Source organism: Rousettus aegyptiacus, unplaced genomic scaffold (assembly GCF_014176215.1).
Source record: "Rousettus aegyptiacus isolate mRouAeg1 unplaced genomic scaffold, mRouAeg1.p scaffold_m13_p_6, whole genome shotgun sequence".
Lineage (NCBI taxonomy): Eukaryota > Metazoa > Chordata > Mammalia > Chiroptera > Pteropodidae > Rousettus > Rousettus aegyptiacus.
The window spans coordinates 77,940,474-77,960,260 of NW_023416309.1; the positions used below are offsets into that span (position 1 = coordinate 77,940,474).

The 19,787-nt window shown below is 47.7% G+C and overlaps 1 protein-coding gene across 4 annotated transcripts in view; it reads left to right on the top strand.

Moving 5' to 3' along the window:
• The first annotated feature begins 16 nt into the window (after nucleotides 1–16).
• The window catches only part of SLC43A2 (solute carrier family 43 member 2), a 35,103-nt gene continuing 15,332 nt past the window's right edge, over nucleotides 17–19,787 (top strand). For 3 of the 4 annotated variants that reach the window (XM_016138937.2, XM_016138934.2, XM_036223925.1), the window contains exons 1-5: nucleotides 17–102; nucleotides 941–1,138; nucleotides 9,083–9,290; nucleotides 10,349–10,404; nucleotides 11,170–11,246. In XM_016138937.2, the coding sequence (XP_015994423.1) occupies nucleotides 979–1,138; nucleotides 9,083–9,290; nucleotides 10,349–10,404; nucleotides 11,170–11,246 (501 nt within the window). In that variant the 5' untranslated portion in view covers nucleotides 17–102; nucleotides 941–978. Of the gene's footprint in view, nucleotides 103–192; nucleotides 489–940; nucleotides 1,139–9,082; nucleotides 9,291–10,348; nucleotides 10,405–11,169; nucleotides 11,247–19,787 lie in introns of those variants that run through there. The other variant, XM_016138935.2, reaches the window with a different exon arrangement.

Here is a 19,787-nt window from a genome sequence, read left to right on the forward strand (position 1 = left end):
GCGTGTGCCAGTGTTTTCATCTCGGGGTCGGAATAAAAGGGCTGGAATAAAAGGGGGCAGAAAAAGCGTCGGCCGGGCCCGATACACAGCAGTAGGAGACGGGTGAGCTGGATCCGGGGGCTCTGGGCTCCCGACGAGGGTGCTGGGGGCAGAAGGCACACGAATGGGAGCGTAGGGAGAAGATGTGTGAATACGAGAGAAAAAAGACTGGATGGATAAGGAGCCGCCAGAAGGGATGACGAAACGAGGAGGAGCTAGGGGATGGAGGGACCGGGGTCTGTTTCCATGGAGACGGGCAAATTGCCGGGGAAACGACCCAGGATGGGGGTCGCGCAGGTGGCTCGCGCCGCCGGTTTGAACCGGCTTCGTCTCCCATGCGGGGTTCGCGTGGCCGCAGTGCCTAGCGACCTAGACAGCGGCCAATGGTGCGGCAGTTCCTGTGCTGTCAGGCCTATCAGCGGGCCATGGGCGGGCCGTTCAGGAGCTAGGTGCGCTGATCTTGTGGTTGAAGAAACCAGCTCTGGGGAGGGGTCTCGAGCGCGGGCGGGAGAGCACCCGTTAGGGTCCGAGGGAGTGGCCACCCTTAGGCATGTCCCTGCCCAGGTGTCGGGACTTTAACGTGCCTCCCTTACAGGGCCCCAAGCTATGTCAATCCTGCTGGGAGCCTGGGCTAATTCCACGTTTCTGAGCATGCATTAGTTTCTTTTTGATAACATGCCTCAGTTTACCTCTGAGTGAGCTTGGCTGGAGCGGCTCTCTCATAGCGGAGGGCAGCCTCAGAGGGGTGGCCCAGATTCCGGGCAGGGCTGGGGCTTCCTTAGCTGCGCGCACCTGCAGTCGGGCGGCTGAGAGGTAGCAAGCTCCGCGCGCTGCGGCGGTGGCCGGGCTTGGCCGCCACGACTGGTCAGGATCGGGCACTGACGCCGAGGTCTGTGCGTAGGTCGCTGCAGAGCCGGAGCCGGGTCACCTCACCAAGCTATGGCGCCCACCTTGGCCACTGCCCATCGGCGTCGCTGGTGGATGGCCTGCACGGCTGTGTTGGAAAACCTCCTCTTCTCGGCAGTCCTCCTGGGCTGGGGTTCGCTGCTCATCATGCTCAAGTCAGAGGGCTTTTACTCCTACCTGTGTACTGAGCCAGGTGAGACCGGCGCTTCGGGCTCGGGGTGGTTCCTGGAGTGGAGGCTTTGGGACTGGGTGGGATGGCGGTGAAGACCTAACTAGCAATATTGCCTCTCTGCGCGGCGCCTCCCAGTTAGCAAAAGGCCCATTTGATCCTCACCCAGTCCTGCTAGGTACATATATCGTTGTCTCCGATTTGTGGATGAAGAAACTGAGGCTCAGACAGATCTTCTGATTTGTCCAAAGCCACACAGCTGGGGACTGCAATAGATCCAGAACCTCTGAGTTCAGAATGTGCTTTCTACCACCTGGGAACATTGCTGGACGCCTGTCCTCCCAGTGCCTGGCACATCACTTGCCTTGCAGTAAACATGTCACTCCATGACTGTAGAAAGAGGAACTCCCGACTTAGTGGCTGGGTTGTAGCAAGAGAGAGGAAGTGGCTTGGCCTCCACCCCATGGAAGGTTCATCTAAAATCTAGATGTTTTTCAGTCACACCATTATGAAGTCTCTTAAGGGCTTGTCGGATACAATTTCTTGTCTATTTTTTGCTGCTTTATGATTTTCCAAAGGACATTTCCTCCCACAAGCTGTGAGGACATCTCAGTGGCCTTCTACCCACATTGGGGGCGGGGGGAGGGGAAGAGAGGCAAGAGGGTATTTATGAAAATGACACTAGGTCTGTCCTTACCCTTTACTACATTGTTAGTATGCTGAATGTAGGCTGAAGGTGCTGGTCTACAGGAAATCTACCTTCCCCACTTCATACTTCCCAACCCAGTTTGAGGATCCTAATCGCTGCACAGTTACTAGGTTCAGCCCAGCAGTGGGACCCAGGCAGCTCTATTCTCTACCCTCCTACCCTATTTCTAGGCAACCCTTGATAGGAAATATTTTCCTCTGCCTTCTCACTGTCTCCATCAGTGACTACCAAATAGTTGCACTCAGTAATGTCTCTCCCCAGTGCCTTTGTCAGCCAGCCTCTGCCTGAGTACCTTTAGATGGAGAGAGCCTAGGCTTGACTCTGAATCATACCCCTGACATACCTTTTCGTCCTAGAATTCTTACTTCGGAGGAAGAAAAAGCTTTGAACCAGTACATGCTGCCAGTAACCCCGTGTAGAGTCCTCCCTGCTTCCCTTCTCTGATCTCAGGATGTTCCAAGTGTTCCAGTCTCTAGGGAAGCTTAGCCTGAGAGGTTAAGGGCAGGAGAAAGGGAGGGGATGCACAGGCTCCTGGAAGAGGGCAGAGAGTATATCATTAAGAACCTTTAGCCTTTAACCACTCAGAAATATTTCCTGATAGCCTCAGGGTTCTTGGCAGACCTTTCCTGGCATCAGCAAGAAACCTTGGGATATGGGAGAGTCACTCAGACCTTGTTCCTTAAACAAGCTTTCTATTCTGCCCAAGAGATGTAAGATTAATGGCTCTCTGAAAGGAACAGGTTGGAGTGTTTGGCTCCTCCTTTCCTTCCCTCTCTCCTCCTCCCTTTCAGATTATAACCCTTCCTGCTTGCCTCCGTGATGGGCTCTCAGGCTGCACAGGTTTAAAAAACAGAAAGAAACGTTACCATCCCCAGATGAAGCTTGTAGTATCTTGTCCATGCTGGAGGACGGTTGTATTTAAAAAAAAGTTTGGGGGGGGGCCCACTTAGTATTGGAAGGTCAGATTCTAGGGTTTTCCTCCAGTTTATTTACTGATTTTGTTTATTTATAGTATCAGCAGCTTTGGAGCTGGTCACTTTATTCTTGCCTCAGCCTTGGGTACTTTTTTCGTTTAAGTGGGAGGAGTCCCAGAGATTGTACTAACATAGTGCTGAGTTGGTTTTTAAGCCCTTGAGGCTTAACCAGTCCCCGCTGTAACCCAAAGTGAAGGTGAAAGATCAGGATGTGGGTTGAACATCAACTTCTTATCCTGTGCCTTTGCTTCTGTGTCTGATTTTGGTTTTTCTGACTGACAAACCCACTGACTCAGCACCCTTGGTGGGCAGGCCTGCCGATTCCACAAAGCTTTATCTCTCTGGCCTCCCTGCTCCTGTCTTCTTGGAGTCCAAATAGCTTGTCGCCTTTCAGGACCCAGAATGCCCGTGCCTCACATGACTGGGAGTGCCGGAAGGATTTAGGGTCAAGGTTTCTGCTCATGTTTAATATTTTTAAACTTGGTAGATGGCTGAATTGCAGAGAAGCAGTTAGGCAGTTTATTGAATTAGACTTGTGAAAAGCGGACCCGGTTACAGCTGATTGAGATGTAAATTTGTCAGCTTTTTGTTGCTTTTAGGGCTGATGCTTTGGTTTGTTCTCTTACAGAAAATTTGCCTGAACCTGTTAAAAGTTTCTCAGAATTTTCTTGGGATTCCAGCCAGAATCTGGCCATAGACACAGTTCTGGGTTCCAGCTTGGCGAGGTGGGAGAAGAAAGAGCTTCTTCTCTGTTACCCTTGATCTCTTTTTGCCCTACCCACTGGACAGTCAAGATTGATGATAGGTGCTGAAGTTGGGCATTTGGCCTTTGCCTCCCTAGTCTCCTTGGTGTGGACAGGAGACCAATTGGGTTCCCAGCCTAGGAGGAATGGGGCTTTTCCAGTACTGTGTCCTTTCAGCCTCTGCATGGCCACTGTAATCACCTGACCTCCTTTATTTTCTCTGTCATCTGGTGGGGCACTTGGATAGTGTCAACTCAGGGGGCTGGTGCTACCTGTGGATGTCTCATCTCTTTCATCTAACCTGTTCAGTAAACATTTATTGAGGTGCTGTGCTGGAGTGCAGAGCAATCCTGGCCCTCAGGGAGTCTGCGGTCTGCTGGCATCAAAGAAGTCATCACTCACAAACCTGTATAAGTCCTAGTGGTGGTCAGGAGTCCAACAGAGAGCAGGTGCTGGTACTGCGAGTGACATTGGGGATCTGGTTAAACTTGAGTTTAGGCAGAAGTGAGGAGAGTGAGGAGGGGTGAGTCAAGAGAGAAGGGGGCAAGGAACCCTGAGGTAGAATGCATGTTGAAGAGGAGGGAAAAGACTGAGTGGTGGGAAGGGACTCTGGCCTGCAGGGCCCTGGAGGCTGCTTGAGAAGATTGGATTTTAGTCTCAGGGCAGGAAGAAGTGACTGAGGCAGAGGAGGGTGATCAGTTTCACCTATTAGACTCATGAATTGTTGAGGGCTTGCCACATGCTGGGTGGGGGAAGGGCTATGAAGGTGAGAGATGTTGCCTCTGCCCAAGGCGGTCACAGTCCAGTCCAGCCATGGACACCAAGGCAGACCCTAGCTTCTGATCACTGCAATCACTGTCTATGTGTGTGTTGGGGTGGGGCGGGGATGGGGGGGTGGAGCCATATGCGTCACTGAAACAGCAGGAAGCTGGCCCCAGGGTTCTGAGAGGGCAAAGGGGCTGCTGTCACCCAGGGAAGTTGGGCTAGGCCTGGTCCTCACCAGGCTGGGCCATGGCTGTAGATATGGACAGGAGCCATTCCTGCGGCTTCAAGGCCCTCCTTTCTTATGGTTTCCTCCTACATCCAAAGGCCAGTGGTTGATAGCTTTTGAAAACCCGCCCTTCCACTTTTATTGCTGTAAATATGACCGTTTTCATTCCCATCCCCCACCCCCAACCCCAGTTTATTTTGGATTAAAAGAAATTGTAGCAATAGATAAGAAGATCTAAAGGCTGGTGTCTACAGCTTCAGGATGTATCACAGAGAGAGGCTAGTGCCCTCGGCCCTCCTCACAACCCTGCCTTCCTCCTTCCCATTTCATGACCTGATTTTCCTCCTCCACATCCGCTCACCCCTACCTGATTTTTTTGGTGTCCCATTAGGGTCCTGTCCAGTTTGGGACTTCATGGGAGGGTCTTGAGGGCAGTCCCATTCTCACTAGGTGGCATTAAGGGCCACCGGGTATTGCCTCTAATGCTGTGGCAGCCTTGCGCCATCTCCATTCTCCCAGCACTTTTCTCTCCGAAACGCCTCTACCCCAGGCAGTGTAGTGCCAGCACAGCTGAAGGTTAAAAGCAGGATCTTTGGGGTCTGACAACCTGAATTCAAGTCCACCTTCCCCAGGTATTGTCTATGAGACCTTGGGCAACGATTCACCTGCTCTGAAACTCTGAGTATTATGGTGGGGAATATGAGGTAGTGGTGGGAGGGCACTAAATGACACAGGAACGAATAGCATTGAACTGCAGCAGCCAGTACACACAGGTGCTCACAGCTTGGGGGCTAGGCCCTGGCCTACCTGCGGGGCCCTCTGCCTGGCCCTCTGACTGTCTGTGTCCTGACTCTTGTTTGCTCTGTCTGAGGCTGACCTCTCGCCTACATCCCCCCTGCTGCACTGAGATGCTGCTTCCTGTTGCCGGATAGACTAAGGATTTGAGAGACAGGAGATCCTGGGGCAGAGACCATCAGCGGGGCGGTCCAGGGAACTGCTCCCAGGGAGGAGGGCCTCAGTAAGCAGCCAGTCAGAGGGAGACTGCTCAGGAATTAAAGGGGCCTCCAGCCAGGTGCCCCTTGCTCCCTTGAGCATCATCCGGCCAACTATTTTGGAGGTTACCCACTTCTTTTGTTTCCCAGGGGTAGGGGGAGCCCCTTTTTGACCCAGGGACATCAGGGGAGCCTGAGCGGGGTCACAGCACCCTCTTTTCTCCCCTGCTTCCTCTGTAAAGATTTTGTGTGTGAGTCTTCTGTGAGTGGGGCTGAACAGTACAGGCATTGTTCTCTCTTCCCTGTCCCTGGGTTTCCTCCTTAGTAGCCTTAGGCCTGTTCTCTGCACATTCTGGCCATACCAATTCCTGGTATGTCTTAGTTTACCTTCCCTGATTGGGCTAGACCAGGCCACTCTAGCTGCCCACTGAGGAGGCGGCATCTGTTTAATAAACAGGTGCAGGTGAGGCGCAGAGCAGACTGGGCTGGGTGAGGGCTAATCTCTAGTCTGGGAACAGAGGAGCACCCTGTGGGCTTAACACTTCCTGGGTGCTTATCTGTTTGTGTCACTCCTAGCCCACAATGGCCCAGGTAGTAGCAGAGGGAGAGGAACAGCCTGGGTGTGACTGTGTTTAGGCATCCGCTGGATCTGTGATTATTCATGTGGGCTGTTATACTGCCAACAAAGCTGTTGAGCTCACAAAGGTTTAGTTCTCTTTGGGTGAGAGACACTTGTATTGCTCCACAGGGAGATAAGAGGCTACTCAGACACCCCCCCACCCCTGGCTCATCTATTGCTGGACATCACTGCCTGGAAGCAGGAGAGTAGGGAGCCAGGTGGCCCCATTGGCAGAGATATGTTTAAGAGAAGTCTGGTAGCCCAAAGCATAAGGCCTCTGTTCCTATGTGTAGTGACTCTAGGATGGAGATGAGAGGGACAGATACCCCTCCCTCTACCCTGATCTGTCTCCTCCACACCAGTCCCCCCTGTCTAGTTAATAGGGGTGACCAGATCTCTAAACAGTTCAGATGTTTCCACATCTCCACTTAGAGCAAACCAGGGAGATCCTCTTGGGTATATTGCCTTAGGATTTTATCTTCTCTCTCTCGGTGAATATAGTCGTGGATTTAGGGGTCCTCTCTGGGGGAACTGTGCACAGATCACCCTGGTGCCTCCACTCGGTACTGCCTCACTTCCTGACGCCCTGCCCAGCTATGGCTCCTTGCTCGTAGCAGCAGATTACAGTACCTAGTGTAATATAATGGGCTCTAGACTCTGCATGGCCACAGTCAGGTCTCACAAGCCAACAATCCTGGACCCTGGGGGTACCCTCTCTACTCATCCACTGGCACAACTGTGTTAGTTTGCATGTATCTACACACCAGCCTGGAAATGGCCATTGCCGTGCGAAGACCCTGTTGTCCCACTTCACATCCAGTTTCTGTTGCTTCTGGCAGAGCTGACACCTGAAACCAGTGCCAAACTTTAAAGCAGCTCTGCCTTCCCAGAAGCTGCCCCACAGTGGGTGAGCAGCCGAGGCCTATAGGCTAAGGCAGTGTGTGTGCACGACAATTCCAGGGTGGATCCTGATGGGCTCGGATAACCCTGTTTGGCGTGTGTTTTGGCTGCCGTTGTGGTGGGCCCTTTTTTGGAAAACAGAGAAAGTAGTGGGCAGGGGTAGAGAGGATCTGGCTTGTTACATTTTGATTCTGTGGCTTCAGAAGGTTAACACTGTAGCTATAATTTCCTTAAATCTGCGCTATCTTCAACTTGGTTCCCTGTGTCCTATTTCCTTTCTTCTGTCTTGATCCTTTCAGCCATCGCTACCTGATTCCATTGTTTTCATTAATTCAGTAAATACCTGCTGTGCACCAGGACCTGGAGTAGGTGCTAGGGACACAGGCGACTAGAACCCAATCCCTGTCCTTCAGGGCTCTCAGCCTAGTGGGAGACTAGGCTTGAATTCATGCTACCACATACATAATTATGGAACTCTGCTCCCAGTGACTGCGTCGGTCTCTGCTGCCAGCCAATTGCACCATTACACCCATCCTGAGCCTCCTGTAATATAGTAGTAATATAGTAGTATGGCAATAGTAATAATAACTTTCACTATTGTTTATGGAGCACTTTCTATGTGTGAGCTCTAGAATGTAATCTTGATTTTCTTATCTTCCTTGAAACTCTAAGGAGATCGACGCCATTGTTAGATTATACCCATTTTACAGATAAACTGAGAAAGAGCAAGACGAAGTCACTTCTCCAAAGTCATACAAATAGGAAGTAGAGGAACCAAAATTGTAACCCAGAGACCAGGTCCAGGCCCTTCACCTGTGATCAACGGGCCGCAAGAGGGCTTTTTGGTTAGGGGTTGGCATATGGCATGATTCACCCAAAGTGCACCCTTTTCCATGACCTTGAGGCATCCCTGAGAGGTCTGGGTAGGCCTTTGCAGACCTCAGCTTTACAACCCTGGCGCCAGAGGACCGCAATCTGGAGGCTTGCAGTTATCTGAAGAGGGGTATTTCCTTGTCTCTCCCAGTGTTACCTTAAATCTAATCAAAGGCCACTCCCCTTTCTGCAGGATTAGTCAGCATCTCTTAACTAGCAGTCTCAGAGAGGAGAGAATTTCTCAGCTATGTTCCTGGCCAGTCCCCCACCCTGCTACCCTCAGCTGCCACAGCACTTTTTCCTTCCCGTTTTTGTTGTCTTAGTGCTGAGTGGACTTTGGAGAGGGCCATTAAAGGCCAGGATTACAGCACAGGCGTGGCCTCAGGGTATAGCAAACAGGTGACCCCAGCAAGAAAAATAAGAAAAGTGCACGTCAGTAAATGAAAGCAAATAAGTTTGGATTATTAAAAGAAAAACCTTTTTCAAGAGGTTCTACAATACAGTGTATATGGAGGTTGATGCTATGAAAATATGAGGGGAGGAGGTAGTATGTGGACTGTATGTTTGAGAAGTCCACTGTACTTAGCAGTAAAGGAGGCCCACTCACTCTTCTCCGGACTGACAGGGGAGAACCAAGGTATTGCAGTGAGACCAGCAGCTTGTCCTTCCCAGGTGGTCTAAGGTCTGCCTTCTGTACACTGGCTGAAGACTGTTTCCATGCACAAAGCTGCTGAGAAGGTTCTAGCCAGCCTGGAGCCCCACAGCCAAGGCTGGGTTCTAAGGCCTACTAGTCTAGGATGTAGGTGACTCTAGAATGGCAATCCCAACCTGGGGCTCCTGGGTGCTTCAAGGGGCACATAAAGCCCCTGCAATTACAGGCAAAATTTTGTGAGCATTTTCTGGGGAGCAGGAGTATAGCTTTCCTTATCGGATTTGCCAAAGGGTATGTGACACCCACAAATGTTAAGAACCTCTACATTATTGTTCTAGGGGGCTTGGGCCAGATGGACAGCCAAGCCTCCTGTGAGGTAGCCTGAGCCCTCAGGGGGCCCAGAGCCAGGCCTGCTATTCCCAGTGGGGTTATTCTGAATGTGCACCTGCCTCTTTAATCTTTGGGAATCCTTGCCACAAGCCTGTGATCAGGTTTTCCTCCCTCTACACACACAGAGAATGTCACCAACAGCACAGTGGAGAACACAGCAGAGCTGGAGCATGAGGAGGTGAGCTGGATGAATGGCTGGCTCAGCTGCAAGGCCCAGGATGAGATGCTAAACTTGGCCTTCACCGTGGGCTCTTTCCTGCTCAGTGCCATCACTCTGCCCCTGGGCATCGTCATGGACAAGTATGGCCCAAGAAAGCTGAGGCTCCTGGGCAGGTCAGTGTGGGTGTAGGAGGTGGTCAGCTGGACCCTGGGCTGAGTTCCTCACTGTAGGGAATCGTGGTACCTGCTCTCAGGTACACTGTGGAGCTCCCTAAAATGCCCACCCAGAGTGGGGTTTCTACTCCGTCTGCCACCAAATCAGTAGGTACAGTGATCCTTTGTAGTGTGCTAATATTGCACAAAATAGGCACAGGGTGCTAGGCCTGCCTGGGAGGGTCTGGAGTAGCTTGTCATTAAAAACACTAGTCTTTCTGACCCTCTACTTCTTTAAGAAAAATAGATCATACTTCTGTTATAAGCACATAGGATTATCAATTACACATGCCATTATTAATTTTTTATGTGCTTTGTGATACATATATAAAAAATATAAATTAAAATGGCTAAGATTAAAAAATTATAAAAGTCCTAATATTTCTCCTGCCACCAGTACCCGTGTGGATTATCCTGTTCACCCTCTGGGGTGTGAGTCCCTGATCCATAAAGTTCCAGTGTGCCATTCCACCTAGCAGCTGGCCTCTCAGGTCACGGCCACCCGAGCCATTCCCATTGGAAATGATCATCTCGCAGGGCAGTGGTTTGCAATGAGTGAGACCTGTGACCATGAAGGGAATGGGTGAAGGAGGCCTTGGTCCCCAGAACAGAGCCAAGTGGAGGGAATGCAGGAGTTGCCACTCATCTCACTCATGCCCTGTGGGGTTCTGTCCATCCCCTGGCTAAGCGAGCATTGGAATCAGGGGAATGGATTGTGCCCTCTCTTGCTTCAGAGCCTTGGGCCTCTCCAGTGGGCAATGGGAGGGGACAGGGCAGTGTGGTATTTACAAGATTTGGCTTCCAGGCTTGAATTCCTGCTTAGGCACCTACTAATTAAAGACCTTGGAGAAAGCAGTTTTTTTTTCCTTATCAGTAAAATGGGGCCAAGTACATTCCTTAGAATTATTAAATAAAATACTGTACATAAATTTCAGTATATAAAAATAGTAAATGCTCTCAAATAAAATAATAATATTAACAATAATAAGAAATAATTTATTATTTCTGCTTGTTTTTAGTGCCTGCTTTGCTGTCTCCTGCTTGCTGATTGCTTATGGAGCGAGTAACCCAAACTGTGAGTACACTTTTCCTCCACTCTTTTGTCAGAGGCTCAGGAGAGTACCCAGAGATGCTTGCAGGCCCACCTGCTTTAGGAAGCTGTGCCAGGCCTGGTGCTCACTGCTCAAGTTAGAAGGGATGCTTGTTAGGCCTTTACCCAGTTATCTCAAATGGGGGACTGGGTAAAAGAACAATTGCCCCAGACAGATGTCTGAAACTCCCAGGATGTGCAACGCTCTTATCTCATTGCCAAGCCAAGCCAAGCCAAGCCAAGCCAGTCCCTGATGGTCTCATCAATCCAACCTGAGATGAGTTCTAAGAACTAAGGCCAGTACTTTAAAGATGACATAGAAGCCACCTGGTCCCCAACCCTGTTCACGTGGAGCTGTTGCTTCAAGGACTTAGAACAAACACTAAAATAGGACTTGGGTTTCACCAAAATCTTAGTAGCCAGGCCCATCTACCAATTTTGGGGTACCTGTATTTTTGGTTTGAGTGAAGCAGCTTCTTTAGACCTCTTGCTTGCTGCTCAGGTTAGTGGAGAAGAGCATGAAGCGGCACCTTTTGCAAGAGCCCAAGCTCCATAAAATAGGCAAGAGGAGAATAGTGAGGAAGAGGTTGTTGCAACTCCCTAGGTATCTGGCACTGACCCCTGATGGCTTGTCATTCATTCAGCCTTCATTTATTCAGAGCCTGTGCCTCGCAATGCTCTGGGCTAGGCCCAGGCCTCCCTGAAGCTCAGCTGTGGTTCCCCAATTATGCTCCTTCTGTTTCCTTACAGCTCTCTCTGTGCTCATCTTCATCTCCTTGTCTCTGAATGGCTTTGGTGGGATGTGCATGACTTTCACCTCATTAACAGTAAGTATTGATTTCTTTAAGAACATCTCAGCTCAGTCATCTCCTTGTGAATTTGAGGCAGCTTTTATTGGCTTCAGTTTCCTTGTCTCCCATTCACCTGCATGTGCCTGGACCTCCTAAGCACTAGAGGGCTGCTGGTGAAGCGGCCTGGCAGCACAGCCAGTCTTGGCCTCAGCCTCTTGAGCTGGGGAGGTCCTGCAAGCAACAGAGCATGGCTCTCAGAGCAGGCCCATCCCCTGCCTGCTGACCTTGGCTTAGGTGCTGAGGAAGCCAGTTCACTAGCCATATGTCCAGAGAAGGCAGGAACAGGGAGGAAAAAGCTGCTGCCCACTTGTGTTTCTCTTGTTTTCCATGGCAGCTCTGGCTAGTAGTACAACGTAAAATCAAGCCTCCCTCACCACCCCTAACTGCTGCCTTTGTCCAGAACTGAATGAGAAACTCGAGAGCACATAGGCTGCCTCTCTTCTTGGTTTTTGAAACACCAGGGCACAGAGTCTCCCCAGTGTTTCCATGGGTTGCTGAGTACCCCCTTATTGGTGCACCAGAATGCCACAGAATGTGCTCTTTTTTGAGGTAAGGGAGGCTGCAGGAAGGTCCAGGTTGAAGGAAAGAAAGTCAAAGAAAGCCAATAAAAGTCGTTCCCAGTTGGGTGAGGCTGCCTTTCAGAGCTGGCTGTCAGGAAGTAAAAATAATAGGCTCCGTGGAGAAATTTCTGTCCAGGAAAGTCTGGCCTGCCTCAGTTTCCCCATGAAAAAGTTTTACGATAATACCTACCATCACTAATTTGCAGGGCACTCTGGTTTCTGATTTCTCTTTGCACTAATGAGTCAGGAGTCATGATGTTGAGGTGCCTTTGTTTAACTCTGAGGGAGCCTTAGGGACTGGTTTTCTTCTGGTAAGCTTGAAGAGGTGCTAACATCTCCATGACCCCTTGTCTGTAGGCCGTGAGCCAGAGGCCTGGCCAGGCCCAGTGTCTCCTCTGTTCTCCCTTCCTACACTTTGCCTTGTTAACTTTACCCTGGTGGGAGGGATTAACTGTCTGGGTCTGGGTCCCTGGAAATGGAATGCTGAGTGGCGTCTGTGTTAGGTGAGAAAGTCATGACACGTACGCTCAGGGAGTAGGTAACACACAGATCTGGGAATTCTAGTTGCCTTGACCTGGTAATGTGAGAGAGGTAGACTTTGTACTCTTTAGTACATTTTTATTTTTATTTTTTTTTAACCAGGTAGATTAAAAACAAAACAAAACAAAACAAATATATTCCCTCCTTCTTTCAAGTATTTGGAGAAAAACAAGTGTTGAAACGATAAGAAATCTGTTAGAACCATCAAAAGTACACAAATTCCACTAAGTTGTGTTAACTGTGTAACAGGAGTCATGGTTCTGTTTGTTCTTTAACAGCGTGAAAATGACCAAGTCTTTCATACAAACGAAAATTAAAAACTGGGCATCACTCCATTATTTTAGTCACTCTATACATATGTCATGGCAATTCAGAATTTCAGGATAAAAAACAGAGATGGTGCTTGAACTTGAGAAGTATTTATGCTCTGAGATGCAAAAAGATAATTTATTGTGATAAAGAATAAGGGAAATGGATAAAAACCACCATATCATGAATCCCCTTTAAGAAAGTCTTTAAAATGAACTCATAGTTGTCCAAGGAACATTTAGGGGAGACTATTAAATGCAGAAATATTAATTTTCTTTTATTTTTGTTTAATTATGAAACAAATGCTTTTATTTTTTCATTTTTAAATGTTATTTTTAAAAAGTCAATATTTTAGAAATATAGACTGTAAAATTCTATAAGCCTACCTTTATCAAATAAATCTCTTAAGTATTTTTTAAAATGTATATACCAATATTCTTTTTTTAAAGAAATATTGTTATTTCCATTTTTCACTTTACAATGTATCTTTTTGCATCTATTCCTGCCAGTGTTTAGATCTACCTTATTATTTTAAATTCTGGAGAGCTAGCTCATTATTAAAGAATCCCATGTACTTCTATAATATAGATATAACATAATTTATTTAACCAGTTTCCTACTAATGGACACTTAGGTTAGTTTCTAATTTTTCTGATTTATGATGCTGCTGAAGTGAACATTCCTGTACATATATTTCTGTAAAATAAACTCCTGTGAGTGGGATTGCTGGGCCACAGGATCAGCTTGTTTTAAATTTTAAAATGTACTGTCACATGGTCTTTCTAAAAGGTTATTCTGTACACTGATATTATCCTACCAGCATGTGTGTGAGAATGCCTTTTCTCCATACCCCTTCCAGTACCCTATCATTAGTCTTTCAAACATTAGTCAATCTGATCTGGTGAAAAAATACATACCATGATTTTTTTAAAAAAATTAATCGTTAGCGAGTCACGGAGCATCTTTTCACCTTGTTTTTATGGTCATTTGTATTCTGTAAATTGCTTCTTTGTATCATTTGTCTAATTTTCTTTTTCTACAGGGTTGTTTAGCTTTCATATACAAAAAAAAAAAAAAGCTTTTTCTGAGTGAGCAAGGGATCTTATCATAGTTTTTAGGCTTCTATGTGGTCTATGAATAAGCCTTAGGAGGGCTGTGCACTCCCCTGAGATTATATGCAAACAAATTGTGTCTGTGTCCTGTGCAGGTGCATTTTTCTGGGGGAGGTCCTTTGCTTTAACCAGCCTCTCATAGGCCTGTGCGAAGGCCAAAAGCACTGCAGCAGGAGCATGGGAGGCGCAAAAGGGTACAAAGGCCGAATAAGTGAGAAAACCGTCAGATTGTCACTTAAAGCGTTTGATTAACAAGGGATCTGTTTAAGGGAGGCTGGTGCTTGTCTTCTAAGGTCCCCATTCTTGGATCTAGAACAGGGTTCGGCAAACTGCTGCCCCCAGGCTAAATCCCCAAACCACTAGTAGGGGCCTGTAAACAAAGTTTTATTGGTACATAACCATGCCCACTTGTTTCTCTTGTGCTACAGAGATAGAGAGAAGTAGTTCTATAGAGACCATATGGCCGCAAAACCTAAAATATTTACCATCTGGCCCTTTACAGAAAAAGTTTGACAACCTTTGATCCAGAGACTCCAAGAAGCTACTTGATCATTGTCCCCTGTGGGAAGACAGGGGCTGACACCCACATCCTGCTGACCCCCCTTCTAGTTACATGGGCCAGCTCCCTAAGCACTTTGCTCTAAGCACTTTTTAAGTCGTCCCTTTCCCCCTCTGCCACTGCCCCTGACCTGATAGTTCTCCTTGGGCATTCCCCTGTCCCATGAGGCCTCAGATAAGGGCTCTCATGGCTGCTTCTCTCCAGAACAGACCCTGAAAGGGAATGAGAAGCAAGTCAGCAAGGACAGGGTGGGGGAGCTCTTAGGCAATATGCTGGAGCTGGCTGCAGCTTCTGCTGAGCAGAGCTGAATCTCGTTTTGACACAGCCCAGGCCTTTAAATAGCAGAACTGTCCGGATCGGTTCCCAGGGACTTGGAGCTAAGAGCACAATGGCACTTTCTGTTTCTGTCTCCCACCCATATTCTAATTTGGGGGACAAAGGAGTTTTCAGGGGCGCCTTTAGGAGCCTTTAAGTCAAATCTACAAATGCTTTAGGGCCACGGATAATCACTCCGTGATAACCTGGGAATCTAGAGGGAATGTGTTGCCATGGAAACCCTAATTTGGGGGCTTTCTGAGTCCCAAGGGGTTTTGTGTTACATGGGCTGTGGTATAAACAAAGATATACAGGCACTGTAAGCTGTTACCTCCGTTGGAGGAGAGGGGCCTCAGATTGGCAAAATGCCTTTTCCCCACAGGCCAGGATGAGATGGCAGATAGGCCTCCCTACAGAGCTGGAAAGGTCTGTACAGATGGGTGATCAAACTTTCCTCTAGAGGGTAGGCTCAGAGGAGCAAGGGTAGATTCCATACCAGGTACACTGCCTGACAGCCAGAAGTGGCTCTCCCAGGTCCCTGCAGCGGAGGGCCTGGTTTGGGCAATGTAACTCCTTGGAAGGAGGGTACCAGGTCACTCCATGGTGCAGAGCAGTCTTCGAGGTGCCAAGCCTCAGCCCTCTCTGGGGACATTTGGGTAGCACACTTTGGTCTGTTTGCTCAATGCCACGTGTTTGTACAACCTTTTAATTCGCTTCATTGGCTGGAGTGCAAACACCGGCCGACAGCTGAGGTGGCGTCTTTAGGTCACCGCCCCACAATCCAAGGCCTGGGTTGCTTAGAGATTGGAGCAAATGCAGCCAACATTGTGGATGTGTCCTTTCCACTTCATTAGTCTGACCCCTTGTCAGTGTGGGCAGGACAGGGAGTTCTGAGCCGAAACTCTTACAGAAAAGTGATTGCAAAACATTGCGAGGCTCTTTGATGAAAAAATTCTCTGTGGTCTTTTCCTATTTGATTCATCGAAGTCTGACTTTGAACCTGAGGAAGAAACAATTCCATGGCAGTTGGGATCTGAGTTTGAAGAGAAAAGAATACATAGCCCTCTGCAAAAACCTAATAGAAAGGGAGGAAAGGATTTGGGTGCAGCAATGAAGCAGATATCCCTGATGGAGGTTGGGAGGTTAGCATTCCCGCCCAGCTGACCCGTTTATACACCCAAGCAAGAGTCCCCACAACACCTGACCAGCTCTCTGGGAGCCCAGGTGCCAGGTGAGCAGGACTCTCACAGAGCCCAGAACCACTTCTGCCTCTCTGTTTCTGTCCTGTGCCTTGAGAACCCAAAGCAGTCAACTGATCACCATTGGCCTGGGAAAAATTTACCCATTGGAGGGTTCTGCACATTGAACTTGCTCCGGCATGCGACACATTCAGGGGCAGACAGAAAGTGTAGTGGGGGCATTGGCAGGGCTGGACCTGGCTGGGAAGGTGGATGAGGTGGCTGAGGGAGTAGAATCCTTCCTCCCTCCCCTTTATCAGTGAAGCAGAAAGGTGACCACAAGGACCTGCTCCTGGCATTGAGAGCTTGGAGCTGTCAGGTTGTTTGGGGTTAGTTAATGGCCTTGCTTTGCTGAGTTCGCTTGTCTAGACTGGTACCTGGATCCTGGCCTGTACGGGTTGTACAGAACTCTGGGTGTGTACACCAGCCATGTGAGGACAAGGTTCCCCTCTGGAAGGGATCTGAGGGCCAGAATGCCAGCCCCAACCAGGCAGCATATGGCATCTCCCCAGCAGTTGGGCTTCCGGAAACCACACATTCGGAAAGTCAGTGGCCCTTCTGTCCCTGTCTGCCAGCATCCCCAAGGCCAGTCTTGGGGGCCCCTGGGTAGAGAGACATCTTAGAGAGTGTCCTCTAGGGGGAGGGCAGCCTATTCTCACCATCCCGGAGCTTAGGCCCCTGGTAACTCTTGTCCTGTAGCCTTGCTCTGTAGCCAGAACTCAGGGGAGGGGCCGCCTGCAGCTGCTGTTTTCCCCTCTGGGAAGGTCACACAGCCGGGGCCTGTTTACAGTGCAGCTGAAGGGCTGAGAGAATGAGTCACCAACAGCATCCCCAAGTGAGGCCCTACTGGAGGGTGGGTTCTGCCCTGCTGAGCCCAATCCAGCCCTACCTTATCAGGAAATAGGGGTGGTGGTAGGAAGCACCCAGAGCTGGGGAACAGGGCTGGTGCTCCCCACCTGTGGGTGCAGCGAATCCTGAGTCCGGAAATAGCCTCTGCTGAGTGTTTTCCCCTTGCATCTGTCATTGCCACATGGCTCTGGCTTCCTACTTGGCAGTAGAGCTGGCTTTTTCTCCTCCACTGGGCCCTTCAGGCCTGCACCAGGTCACTCTGCTCAGTACGCAGCCACCATTTCATCGCCGGGGCTTCTGAGTAGCCATTATATGCAGCTGAGGCCAAGCGGAGGCAGAAGGAGGGAGAGAGGAAGGAGGAGACTCAGACATAAAGATGAAACAGGAGAGTCCGCTTGATGGTGTGGCCCAGGACCTTGGGGAGGTCGGCCAAGGAAGGCCAAGGGGAGAGGAGGGGGCAGGCAGATGGGTCTAATAGGAGCATCGGAAGAGAGGTAAGAAATCTCTAGTGGAGAAAGTGGACGGAATGCTTAACAAGGAACAGAGAGGCATGAGAGGTAAGGGTCTTTGTCGTGGGGCCCAAACTGAGGTGTGTACGCAGCGGGTTTCTAAGAGACAGAGTAGCTCAGCGGCTGTGCACAGAAGCTTGACCTGCTTTGGATCCCAAATTTGAACCTTACCAGCTTGGAGGCATCCTTTGACTTTTCTAATCCTAAAGTTTTATACTGATTAAGTGAGGATATTAAGTGACATCTACCTCGTTAAGGTTGTTTTGAGGGTTTTTAAGTTAATATATAGAGTAGATATTAAAAATTGTTGATATTATAATAATGCTATCATTATTATTGTAACAATAATATATTAACATAATCAATATTATATTAATATATAGTAATATTATATCACTTAATAACAAGGAAAATCCTCTGATCAAGCTGCTCCTGGGAATAGCAAATGAGAGAAATCTCTGGCAGGCATGACAGCTTTGGGAAGAAGGGAAGGAAGTGGTTTAAAGGATAACACAATTAGTATTAACATTTAAAAAATAATTAATGTCCACAGGGAAACCATCTCTTCTCCTGTGCTTGTTATTCTTTTGTGACCACATGTTGACTGTTGCCAGGATGTTTATGCTTTGGGTTTCATTGGTCAAGGTCATCCGTAATGTTCTTTTCAGAGAGAGTTCATCTGGCATAAATGCTAGGTAGTCCCTAAAAGCTGAAACATACTTTGACTACCTATCTAAACACGTCTTTTGGTCAGAAAACTTCATGAGCTAAGAAGTTAAATGAAGAACTAAGAAAACATGAACAATTGTGACTGTCTTTAATATATTCAAAGTCGATGTAAAAAGGTTAACATCCTCATAGGAAAAAAAGGACAAATGAGGAACAGTAATGACTGAGTTTAAAAATTATAGGAAAATGTTGTCATTAGTAATTAAATGTATGTTTTTTTCAGTTTTTTTTTTAATCTTGGAAAATTTTAAATATACATGTTATTGGAGAGGGTAGAACAATGAACACCATGTACCCATCTTGCACCTTCAACAGTGATCGACTCATGACCACTCTTGCTTCATTTCTACCTCCACCCACTATCCAGATTATTTTGAAGCAAATATCAGTCATTGATTTATTTCATCCATATACAGAAAGAGATGGGTTTTAAAACAATGAGGATATCGATGAAGTGGCAAATATTAAAAATAATGGTAATGCACAGTGTTGGAGTGGCTGCAGTGAAATGGACATTCTATTATGCTTCTGGTGGGAGTATCAGTTGGCGTAAGTTTTCTGGAAGGCAGTTTGGCACAGGGTATGACAAGAACTTAAAAGTGTGTATTCCCTTTTGTCTAATGATTCTACTTATGGGAATTTACCTTAAGGAAATAATAGCCATGTGCACATATGTTTATCTTCAAGGATGTTCATTGAAATGTTATTTATGATAAAAAATTTAAAAAGACCCAAGGTCCAACATCAGAAAAATGCATAAATTATGAACCATTCAGATAAAGAAATGCTAGTCATTACAAAATATGTTGAAGACCAATACTAAATTAGAAAACATTTGTAATATATAAAGTAAAAAAAAGTTTATAAAATTATGTAACATATTCAAATTTTGTTTAAAAGTTAAGGGTATTTATAAGAAAAAGATCAAAAGGAAATACAGCAAGATGGTAACATGGCTATATCGGTGATTTTTATTTTTTTAAATTTCAGTGATTTTTTTGCTTTCAGTTTACTTACTCTTTACGTAAAATTTTAATAAGAGGTGTCACAGTAATATTTTATTCTTTATATATACTTTGTTACAGTGTTTTACAATGGATGTGCATTGCTTTTCTAATAAGGAAAAATCATCGTAATTTAAAATACAGGATATTAGTGGTGGTAGCAACGCTGTGTAGTATGGTTTGCCCTGCAGTTCTGTACTAGGAATGGTCCTGCTAACCAAAATAACATGTTGGGGAAGAGGATTTTCTTGGTGTTGCTAAGAATGTTCTAGGCAGAAAGAGGCAGGGCAGCAAGGAAGACAGCTGGAAGTCTGCCCTTGTCCAGACACGAGGGTGGGGGTCTCATCCAGGCACAGGCAGTAAGTCGGCTCCTCTCCCAGCTGCCTGTTTTTCTCTGTTCTAGATCTAGTTCTGGGGAGAAGACTCAGAAAATCAGGTCAGAGTTGCATGCTAACCCCAAACCCCTATTGTTCTGTTGGTCTCTAACCTGAGTTAGAGTTAGGGCAAGTTTGGGCTTAAGGGAGAAGGAAGAGGGCTGGCTAGCAAGCTGTCTCCTTCTCTGGAGTATCCCCTCACCCCGTTGAAAAGTTTGAGACACATTTTGTGCCCAAAGGTGACTGCAACAACAAAAGCGTTTCCCTGGCTTGCCTCTGCACCAAATGGCCTTTGCTACACCAGGCTCTTGTCCGCCATTTGCTCTTCTGGTTGAGCTCTTAGCCCTCTTTAATCCTTTTCTTCCATCACCTGCCCTGGCTATAGTGGCATTCCAGGCCAGAACAGTTCTCACCTTCTA